Raw genomic sequence first — 12,271 nt, 5'->3', positions numbered from 1 at the left:
ATATAATCTATCGAGATATATAATCACTATCGAGATGCTAACAAATATTCATTAAAAGAAGTAAAAAGAGAAGACATGTATCTATTTTTTTACAAAATCTTGATTATCATGCGTATACGCTGATAATTATAATTATAAAAACTCTGCGTATGGTAACTAAATTTTAGTCGTAATATATGGACAGCTAAATCTTAGCTATTTTATTAGGCTTATTAGTAGCTTATTTTATAAGGTTCCTTATTCATCGGCTGCAAGAGCAAACATTTTGCTGTAGTTTAGAAATTTATAGTTATATGGCAGCAAACACAGTTTTTGAGCAAATCATGATTAGCTACGGTAGTAAAAATTTGTTTTCTGTGTATTACATTTTTCCACGAAGAGATACATCTACATACCTATATTAGAAATTATATAACGATACTTTAGAGACCTTCTAAAGATAGATTTCACATATTGAAGAGCCTCGGAAAGGGATATTAAAAACAATCCATGAAAGAGAAGATTGCCATCTTCTTTATTATTACAGTCGTCGCGAATGACAAGACGAGCTCTCAAAATCCAGTATGTATCATTGTTTCCACCTTGTTGATGCAAAAGCATGTCGAGAAAACGGCGGGATGCCTATTAAACGACGCATATCTCACGCAAGATCGAGCCCGAATAATGCCCTCTCAAGACGATCTCGCCGACTCGGTTGGCGAATGCCGAGGGACTCGGTGAAGATGGCCGCGTTAACAACCCCTTGGGAGCGGGCTCGACCCCGGGGGGAAAAGGAATCGGCGAATCGTTAACGATCGTATTTATCGCGGCGATTAAAAAATCGACCTATCGGCTGGGTTTATCGCCGCCTCTGTCGGGGGAACAGATAATTAAAGATTAAAAGCGGTTGCGCCGTCGCGCGGAGCGTCCCACGTGGCTGTATATAATTAATGTTGCCTTACATTTTGCGTTATCTCGCACTCCGTATCGCGCGCTTTGCTACATCGCGGCAAAAATTCGGAACAACAGATGGTACCTCATCGGGCACCTCGACATTAAATTAATGCGCCTTGTACCTTTCTTTTCCTTTTTCCTTCCCTTTTTTTCCTGTAGAGCGTCCTGTTACACTATCACGCTGATTGCCGGAGGAGTGCACGCTCGAGCTATGAAACCGAAAGTATCGAGATACCCGTTCGATATCGCAAGCTCCGATGTTACACAATCCACAATCCTATCTTTATCTCGCTTCTTGAATCGCTTCGGAGGCGGCGCACGGGGCTAATTCGCGCCCGACTGAATGATTAACGGCGTTTTGGGAACGGCGGTTTGGGGGTAAATCCGAGATGCCGATACTATCTAAATGCTTCTCCCTCCCCCTTCCTCCCCCCTCTCTCACTCTTTCTCTCTCTCTCTTGAGAGGCGGCTGCGATATCGCGAGCTACTCTCGCGGCGGAGTACACGTACGCGTTATTGGATTGCGGCGGATACCGCCGTTCAATTATTTACACATACACATACACATACACATACACATACGCATGTACTCTCTCTCTCTCTCTCTCTCTCTCTCTCTCTCTCTCTCTCTCGCTTCTCTGCCTGTTCCCCTCATGGCGGCGGTATTTCGCGATCGCGCTTGCAGTAATAGAACCACTGATTTACTGGTTTAGCTCGACCGTCTATGGCCCGGGCCGCGTTCGAATTAGTTCCAGCGTATCGGCACAAGTATGGTATTCTTCCAGTACGCCGCAACGCTCCGAAATCGCATCGCGCTCACCGGCATATTCATGTAAATTCGTCAATTAGCACTCCGAGTGAAGGGTGAAAGATTGACCTGCTAGGAGGTCGAGTCGGGCCGGGTCGATACCAGAGCGCAAAGTTCTCTCCGGAACGAAACTACGTACATATGTACATACGTACCTACATAAGGCGAGATACTGTGTAGGAGGGCGGACAAGCATCTCGAGCATCCCGAATACGCTAAACGACAGGAGAAGGCATTTTGCTGCACGTTACCTGGCGCACTTGATTCGCACTCGCGCGCTCTAATCACGGTATTACACTACGCGCAACGGATAACTCGAGAAATCGCACGAGTCGCTGCAAAGAGAGGCTGGAGAGATACAGAGAAGGAGAGGTAGAGAGAGAGAGAGAGAGAGAGAGAGAGAAGAGACGTCGGGGAATTTATGCAGACAACCGGGCGACGTCGGCAAGACAGCTCGCTTTATGCTGATCCTCTTATCCCGGGTCGCGAGATCCCGTCCGCTCGCGCGCGCCTAAAAGCGCGTATCCGTCTGCTGGCGTTTACGCTGCGCGAAACAGAGTGAATCGGCAGACGCAAGAACTCGGAAGAAAATGGGGAATGTAGTGGTTTATGTAGCGAGCTGTGAAGACGCGGGAGTCGGAATCGAGCACGAAAGAAACGAGCATGCCGAACTCGGAGATCCCCTTCAGTTCGCCATTATTCTCGCGACGCAATGGAAATAATATTTATGGTTGTCGAGTTGTTCGATCTGGAGATCGCGGCGAATGTTATCCGGAATACGAAAGAGCGAGCGGCAAGAGATCGGGAGAGGAAACGAAATCGTTCTATGCTTCCAAATATCGTCAACGTCCTGCCTAGTACAACACAGGCGCACGCTATGCGCGCGCTATTTTATTTTTTAATATTAATAATGTTTTCGAATAATAATATTCATCTATTATTTATTATATGCACAATTATCACACTCTACCAAATTGTTAACCTCCACCCGAAGACATTTAACACGGCTTTTTAAAGAGTGGGTTTGGCATATTGCGAAGAGTTTTCGACGATTGAAAATCCTTTAGATTTAGAAATGAAAAAGTTCTAGCCATTAAAAGTTTTTTCTTTTCCGAGGAGTTCTGTGCTATTTATATTATTAATTGGCATATTGCCTAGAGTTCTCGATGATTTAAAATTCGTTAAAACAATAAATGAAAAAGTTCTAGCCATTAAAATTTATATTATACGCTATGCGCGCGCTATTTTATTTTATTTTTCACGATGAAATAAATAACACAAATTTATCAATATAATCGCACTGACAGCCACTATGACATTCTGAGATTCGCAACACGAAGTTCGAGCCAAGCGAGAGAACCAATCAGCATCGCGGAAAGGCGGCCTCAACTCTTCGATAAAAAAGAATTTCAAGAAGTTAACACGCCTTTTTTAGAATAGGATAATATATAAGTTTCATTAAATAAAACCTTTAATTGGTTTATTATTACCTATGATAATCATATTGTATATTATCAATAATTTCTGCTGAAAAAGCATATGCTTTTCTTCGCTGTTGCAGGCATATTCACGGTAATGTGCTACAATGTGCTCTGTGACAAGTACGCTACGCGGCAGATGTACGGCTACTGTCCAAGCTGGGCGTTGGAATGGGATTACCGGAAGAAAGGTATCCTCGACGAGATACGGCATTATGCCGCGGACATCATTAGCCTGCAGGAGGTCGAGACGGACCAATTCTACAACTTCTTCCTGCCGGAACTCAAACACGACGGTTACGATGGCATATTTTCACCCAAGTCCCGCGCGAAGACGATGGCGGAAAACGACCGCAAATACGTCGATGGCTGCGCTATTTTTTACAGAACCGCCAAGTAAGTGCATTTTTCTGTCTCTGTATTCTGTGTTACCGTGACATTTCAGGATAAACGGAAATGATAGAATCATTATTTAATAATAATTATTTTTTTATGATTTAAAATAATTATTTTTTTTTATAGCCTGAGAGAAGAAGAATATTATACCATTGAGAAAGTTTATGATATCCTAAATTGTCACTGGCATTTTTCCTTGTGTTACTCTAAAATTATAATAATGACCTTATTATGAGATAATTTAATTTATCTAAAGAATCCGCAATCATTATATGCACAAGAATTTTCATATTGCTTTTAATTTTTAAATACATCAGAAAGGATGTCATATTCGTCATTCCTTTCTATGTATTTTCTTATCGCGACGAAGCGTTCTAGTTAGCTGGCTCGAGAAGAAGAAAAACAGTTATCGATGCTCTTGGACGCTCCACCGATCCTTCGATTTATTAAAAGGCGTGGTAATTTAATTAATAAACGCATGACGGCGCAACGGAAAACACTGTCGGACGTTAATACAGTTATCGATCACACGCGATCGAACATTTCGCAAGCAAATGCGCCGTGAAATTTCTCGAAGGATCGATTTGATAAGATCGTATCGCGTACATATATTAAGGTAAAAATAAAGTAAGAAAATTTTGACAACCATTCAGATTTTAAAATCGTGATTTGTAATTTTAATTTACGATATTGATCTTATCTTTATAACACGTTAAATCACCTGCGTACGGTACAATGCTATTGACATTTTCATTTCAGAATAACAGAAAATGCCAATGACAATTTCGGACACAGACATACATTAATGCCTTTGATCCAGAATTGTTTCTTTGATATGCAAACCGGTTCGATGGCGAGACAACTTTTAATTATTCAATCGTGATCGTTTTTATAAGATTTCATATCTCGATATTCAATTATCGCATCGAAGATTATCGTCACCGCTTTTGCAGAATCAATTACAGAGTCGACTTCGCTTATCACCGCCTCGATATCGGAAGCGGTGGAGCACCCAGAGCGCGTTTAATTCCGAACGAGATGAAAGACGCGTTCGTAATTTAACAAAGCGTCGCGCGCGTGTCTGGCGTGTAATAACGTCATGGTAATCCAATATCGCGTCAGATAGTAACGTGCGTCGTAAATCGCCGTCCGTGTTTAATAAAAAAGCGGCTGCGCCGTTTTCGTGAGCGTGTATATTCCCGTATCCGAACAAATTAACCGAAAAATGATAGATCTACGACGGAAACATCTACACCTCATCTATACCGTAAAAGATAATTCGCAGACTTATTGTTAGCTATTTTATGAGAAAAGCTTTCGCAAATGCAATAAATCTCAATCTAAAATTAAAGTGAATTATTGTATAATTCACAAACAAAAGGATTAAATTAAACAAATCGTAACAAGTAACCGTGTGTAAATACACAATCAGATCGACAAATATTTTAAATCTTGAAAATGAGGAAAGTTCCAATTACCAGCCAGACCTCGTTTTAACGAGGCCTTTCTTGGCCAAGGTAGATTCTTTTTCAAGCGAGACGTCGAGTGAGAGGAAAACTCTGATTATTCTACATTTATCTTCGTGTCAGGCGCGAGTACGATGCTCCCATTTCAATGAGCGAAATTATTGGTCGCGCGTGTCACGACGACATATTGATACACGCAGAAATTGCCTTCGCGACATCGAGCGGAGCATCGCGACTGCCATCGTTTGTGATGCATTAATCATCGTCCGGCCAGCTGCCATGCCGAGATATCTATTTCGACTAATGCTTATTTTCAGTGTATCTCGTGACATAATGGCAGGCCTCTGCGATATCGCGCCTTGCAACGCCAGCCTAGGGGCTATATCCGGCAACGCGAGCGACGACGATTAATGCGCTCGTATGCATATGTCGCGTGGCAGTTGCCTTTATGGCCCACCGTCGTAAATACCCCGGGCGAAGTAAATGTCTTCGTGTGACAATATTAAGGCCGATGGCGGAGAATAAGCTCGCTCTTTCCATCCCCCACAGCTCCTTCCCTACCTCCTCGCGCTCGTTAAACGCTCCGCGACGGAATATGCGAGCCATTTCAACCCTTTACCACATCGTTTACGCCAGCATCCAGTGTGCCTCCCTTCCAGTTAGTATAGAGGTTCATAATACGACATTAATATTGGAACGGCATTAAGCTTGGAAATTTCGGTGGAGGGATGCTTGGAATTCTGTAACTTATCGCAAATTTTTAATTTTCGATATTATTTTCCTGGCAACTTAAACCTCGGAACATTAAAGACTCACGAAAATTCGCTCGCAATTAAGTAAGGAATTAATTTTCGCTATTTGTTGCTTCATCGAAGCTTGACTCAAGTGCTCCTTATTTGCAAATTTTTTTATGACTTTTCTCTAAGAAAATTTTCGAAATCTCGCCTTTAAGATTTGATTGCAAGACTGCGAAATAATTTATTCAGTTTGACGTGAATTATAGTTAAACAAATCTGGACGCGCACGCAATCTAGACACGCAGAGTAATGTGCAAAGATCATTACGCGGGGAATCGCTGTCTAACCATTTGTCTGACCAGGAACGGTTCATACTACTGTGATCACGCATAATCCGTATATAGCTTTCTCTCTCTCTCACTCTCCTCACTTTCTTCTTTTTGCCGTGAACTTCCTCGATCGAAGGTGAGGAGAAGAAAGAAAAAGGAGGAAGCTTACGGTCGCTTTTACGACTTGCAAAGACGCTGCCGTCGATTTCAATCCGACTACAACAACGCGACCAAATCGACCGAACCAAATCAGCATTCGCGCGATGAGCGTAAAGTTCAACTCGCGTTCAATTTCCGCCTTCGACGCTCGCCCTCTCGATCATTCCTGGCTTTATTGCTTCCTCGCGGGTTATACAGCACGATGTCGAAGCAAAAAAATCAAGTGCAAGAGCTGAACATTCGCAACAACGGCAACAACACTGCTAAAAGCCGACAATAAACATTCTTCCAGCGTATCGGTTTTACTCCTTCGTAAAATGAAAGAGAGAGAGAAGGAAATAAATTGCTTATAAAATAATAAGTGACAATTACATATAATTATCTCGATGTGAAAGGTATCTCTTTGTATCTGACGGCAGATCGGAAGATCAGCGATGTTCCGGACAGCGGGGAATCAATTACGCATCGCCAAGATTCCCCGTGGCGACCCTCTTTCCTATTTTCGACCGGTCCTTACCCAATCCCCTTTCTTCTCTGTTGAGCAACTGCGGATGACGTTGATTCAATCTTGTTTACGACCCGGCAGGAGGAACCGGCCGGGAAAGGAGGCGCGGTAGGGGATGATGGTTCGTAATGGGTATTCGGCGAGGAATATATTTCTCAAGCATACGTGCCGTACATAACAGCCGCGGCGGGACTCGGGAGGGAAGGGAGGGAACAAGTCCAAGTATATTCTACATCGCGTACGTGATATGCCTCTCTCACGAGTCTCTGCGACGAAAATCGTCCGGTACGACGACGACGACGTCGCGTCTCCTCGTCGTATCCACGTCGTATCGCGCGCGTTCTCCAAGTTCTTCTTCCACGTCTCTCCGGGACGAAATTGAGTCCCACCGGCCATTTATATACCCGGGACTTAGGCGACCGATTGAAAAAGGACCGGGAATTCCGTTGCCGACACATAGTTTCCCGGCCGCGACTCGTGACCCGCGTTTGTAGTCGACGCAATGACGATCGGCGGGGCGGTCTTCGGCGCGACGCCACCGGAAACGTGACGGAATCTTTAGCCCCGGGTTACCTCTGCCATACTTGGCAGTCCGTTAACTTCTCTCTTTCTCTTGGGTCTATTTGACTGTAATCGTCTTTGTATTGAGCAAATTTCTCTTCTACGAAGCGAGTTAACTGGAATAGTCTCGACTTAATTTTGTGTTCTTCTTTTGCATTGAGAAACTTAAAGGGTGCGTTTTCTTCCTGTCTTTTGCAGATTTTCTCTGATAAAGGAACATTTAGTCGAATTCAACCAATTGGCAATGGCGAACGCGGAAGGTTCAGACAATATGCTGAATCGAGTTATGCCCAAAGACAACATTGGACTCGCTGCATTACTTAGAACTAAGGAAGCTGCTTGGGACAATGGTGAGTACTCGTGAAAGCAATTTTCTTTCGATGTGAAATCAAATTTCAGACTTTACAAAATTATATTGGAATGCATAATTGATAATTCCAGTTTGAATTAAATTCAACTTCAGGCACGTGATAATATCAGTTTATCTATTTAAAAGTGCTTTTTGTAATTATATTAATTTATATTAATTCTATTAATATAAATTAATATAAATTAATATAAATATTTATAGTAACTATATTAATAAAGTTGTTTACAATTGCATTGGTTACTGGTGAATTATTAAATTGTTGTAACTATTATATATTAATTATATTAATGTATATTAATTTATTATTTTATTATTACTTTTTGATAATAACAGTTATATAAAGAGAGTTATATAAAACAAACTTGAAGGTGTACAAGTCTCAAAATGGCTTTCACAAAGTTGCTCTCTCAAAGTTATCGAGCAATGAAATCTCTGTGAAATCCCTCCACCACGACGGTGAAACTCGATTGAATTCAGCGAATATTCGCGCGGATCTCGAACGAAACGCGTTATCGCGTTAGGCAAGCGGCGAACATAAATAAGAACCTATTCCGATATCTCTTTCGACATCTAGAAATAAGTTCGAAATGAAAGAGCGCGAAAGATAACGTGAACGATTCGCGAGGAATAAAAGGAAGGCAGAGACAGAGAGCCCCGACGCGCTAACTGAGCGTTCGCTCGTTTCGCACACGCCTACGGTGGAATCGCGCGTATCAAGCCGCGTGTTTGCACACCCTGAAACACGAAAGTAATTAACGCGCTGGCCTCTCGGTAACCGATGAAGCTGCCGGGCTACTACTGGACGCGCAATATACAGAAGTCCGCGTTTTTCCTACGGCTCGCCGGTCCGGTCGGGGAAGCGCGCGCGCGCGCTCGATGATTGAAGCGAGTAAATCGAGCAGGATGCTCCGATCCGACGCGCATACACTGGGTGGTCTCACATTCGCGTCACGCGCAAAAGAATCGAAGCGCTGATGGTATTTTAATTTTAACAAAATTTTCATGAAAAATGTAGATGCTGTACGCTGAATTCCAAGTTATGAAAATTTATCGAAATCTCTCATCCGCAATGTGCGCGTTTTGACAGAATTTTAACTCGCGGAATAAATCGCACGTTTTATCGCCTGAAGTTCTACTTTACTAAGAGATAACGCTTTATAAATAAATAATTTCCTGTTGAAGAACAGGATTTCTACTGTATATTTACTGTTGAAGCAGGTGCAGACACCTCCTTACGAAGGTGGAGACACCCTGTATAACGACGTATCGCGGAATGCGCGAGTAAATCAGACCTGAGATTTATATGGTGGCCCAAAGGTCGAGAGCAGGCTCTTACGGCTCACTCCGACGTGCCGGAACGTGCTCTCGTTAATGAGCCATTACCTACGTTACATTAATCCATACCGGGCGCAACGACCGGCTGGGAAAAAGCCGCGGACTCTTTTCGTTTTGGCGCGAAGGGTAATCGATCGCGCCTGCGAAACCGGCGAAACTTCTTCGCGGCTTCTTGCGCGCTTCCTGAGCTGCGGTTAACACCTGGTTAGCTTTTCGTATATCGAAAGTTATTACTTCGAGATAGACTAGTTTCTTAGACGCTAAACCACCAAATTATTTCATCGTTTCCACGATTTATGTGTAAACGCGATGTAAATATTAATGTACAATCGATACGATCTAAGTATTCGATCTTAAAAAAGATTTGCAGACACTTGTACACAGTTTTAAGTATTTTAGTGCGATTCGAAAAGAAGCGCTACGTAGTTACGTTTTGGATATTTTCGCTAACGTTCGTAAAAATAGTTTCTCGTAACACTGGGGATTCCAAATCGTCATTGTGTAGAAAATTTTCACACAAGTGAATCCGCAAAAATGTTTTGCTCTCGCTTCACGAGAATTCGGGGTCTCTAATATTCCTGTCGGAGAAGTTTCGCGCGAATGAAATTAATTTAGCCGTGCCGGAAACTTGGTATGACTCGCGGCAATTCTGGAGCGACAACTTCCTCAAATTTCGCGGGGTGCTCACATCGCGTTGCATTCCGCGCTTTGAAACTCCTACGTCACTCAACCCCCTTATATATGTATGTATATACTTAAGACTTGGCCAATTGAGTAATCATGAATAATCAAGACGCGGTGTAAACCAACTAGGCTGGCAGCCTTTAGGCAAGCAAACAGCCCGATCAAATACAGCCCGAGCATGTTCATCCCGTCTCCCGTCGAATCTTGATACGATCAGCGTATTTCTGTAATTCGCTTTAATTAACAGCCGTGCCTTTCCCTTCATCTTCGACAACGATGTTGCGGACTCGACTCTTCGATACAACAAAAATCTTATAGGAGACATTTTATGTTTTTGACAATTATTCTCAGTAGTTTTTCATACATTTATCAATCTTAATTAAATCTTTTCCTTCTTTGTCATTCCTAGAGAAATCTTCAGCTCTTTTAAGAAAATCGTATTAAATTTGCCTTCTTAACATTTGAGCTTTCGCAAGCTTCTTCATTAATCAAGACATCGTGCACTCGAGAATTGAAAGTTATATACAAAACGTCAAATTTGTGTCGAAACGATATACAAAAATCAAAGAAATTCAGTGCAGATGCAGTTCAGTAATAAATAATCATCCAAGTGCGATAAGAGGAGGAGGATGCTCGTGTAGGTCGATGTCTCTTCGCGGAGATAAATGTGCCGCTCACGTCTCACGAGAGGAGAGTATCGAGATTAGATCTCGATCGAAGAGCTAAAATCCATGTAACCATGCCAGTGGGGCGCGATTAATGATCCCACTCGCTCGAAGCGCAGGCAAGCGCGAGACGCATCTTCGCCTTATGTGGAGCCGAGCTCTGATAGTTTTCTCTTCTCCGTCTATCTCTCGCTCGTCCCTCGGCTCGATCCGTGAAAAAGATCGTCCGTTCCGAGGGAACATCTTCGGGGTACGCAAACCTCCATTGGTCGGACTAATAGTGTACCATCGGCGAGTACTAATAGTCTGATATCAGCTGCCTGGCGCACGATGAACGATGCGCCGTTCGCAGATATAAGGAGAGCGAGCGAGCGGATCGTTTATCGCGCGCGCGATTCGTTGAAAATTTTTTTCCGCGCGCAGAAATTTAAGGGCGGCTCCGGAGAGATGTTAATCATTCGCACGCCGACAACGCCTTCTTCGAGTCTCCGATAGTGTTCTTGCTTTCTGATAACGTAAAGACATCGCGCGAGGTGCCTCGTCTTCTCTGCATCTGCTATGCGCGCACGCAGTTCCGCGATATATAATGTAAATATATTTCGGATAAATATATCGAGATAAATATATGATAGAAATTCTCGGTACATATGATAAATCTCTCAATTCTGCGCGTGTTTTAATTATCACTGCTATTATATTAATCTACATCAGCGAGTGTTCCTTTAATTCTTCCGCTTGCTTTTTGCTCTTTTTTTGCCTCGGAAACTAAAAGGCAACACGGCTGTTACGCGCGGTTAACCGACGGAAAGTTTCCGTCGACTAAAACACCGGCAAATTCGTTTGAGTCCTATGGGATTATTCCGTGCCACCGAGAATTTAGCAAACCAGGCGTATCGTTCGGTGAACCGATGCACTTAGATGCGACATGGCGATTACGAAATATCGGATATCGAGTATCGCAGAAGTAAAAGAATACACGAGAAGACTCAATTATTCGTCTGCAAAATACGTGTGGTTGCAAAATCGGAGTACGAACTCCACGAAGTGACGTTTGTGTATCCAGTTTGATTTTAACATCAAACTATTTTCGCGCAAATAATTTAATAAAAAAAATGAGACCGATATTATAAGACCGATTCCAAGTGTCTTTCTGCACTACGCGACATATATAAATTCATGAAGTATCCGCGACTGAATAAAAACTGTTGAAAAAGCGAGCTGAAGGTCTCCGTAGAAAGGAAAAAGCACGTTCATCTATGCTTTAAACTGCGGTTGCATACGCGTCATGTAGCGTTACGATGATTCGTATTTCCATGGGCTTGTTGCAATCGGTAGATAAATCGTCGGGTAATTGAATCCGCGAGCGAATAACCACACGAGAACCACGCCACACGTCGTTCGTTCGTTACATCCGAGACACCTCGTCGCTTAATTAATCGCGTTCGCGATGCGATGCGTCCCGCGCGAGAAGGGCGCGTTTGCTCGCTTCGGAAGAGCGCGCTCGCATTCTCGCCCGAGGCAGATAAAGTAACAGCAGCAGCTTCTCTCTTGCGAGCTTATAATTCGCGCAGGCTGCAGAGATGCCCGGACGCACCAATCCTATCTCGAATAAGCATCTCTCGAACGAGTGCTCCTCCGCGTGTCACTCCGGTCGATTTTTTGCAGATATATTGAGCCGCCACTGCACTGAAAAGTCCATAACTATGCGCGTATGCATGATAGATAAGTAAGCGCGCACTTTAAGCGTGGGCTTTGCATTTTTCCTGCCGCAGCGATGGCATGTCCTCCTACAGTCTGTTTCAACGGTGTACGCGCATACATAGTGGTTTTTGATTATTAATATTT

The 12,271-nt window shown here is 43.2% G+C and overlaps 1 protein-coding gene across 3 annotated transcripts in view; it reads left to right on the top strand.

The window, feature by feature from the left end:
• The window catches only part of LOC105286974 (CCR4-NOT transcription complex subunit 6-like), a 601,608-nt gene that overhangs the window by 581,877 nt on the left and 7,460 nt on the right, over nucleotides 1–12,271 (top strand). For all 3 annotated transcript variants that reach the window (XM_026970648.1, XM_026970649.1, XM_026970650.1), the window contains 2 exons: nucleotides 3,303–3,615; nucleotides 7,571–7,722. In XM_026970648.1, coding sequence (XP_026826449.1) covers nucleotides 3,303–3,615; nucleotides 7,571–7,722 — 465 coding nt within the window. The remainder of the gene's footprint in view (nucleotides 1–3,302; nucleotides 3,616–7,570; nucleotides 7,723–12,271) is intronic.

Source organism: Ooceraea biroi, chromosome 6 (assembly GCF_003672135.1).
Source record: "Ooceraea biroi isolate clonal line C1 chromosome 6, Obir_v5.4, whole genome shotgun sequence".
Classification (NCBI taxonomy): domain Eukaryota; kingdom Metazoa; phylum Arthropoda; class Insecta; order Hymenoptera; family Formicidae; genus Ooceraea; species Ooceraea biroi.
This window is presented reverse-complemented; position numbering and strand designations above follow the sequence as displayed.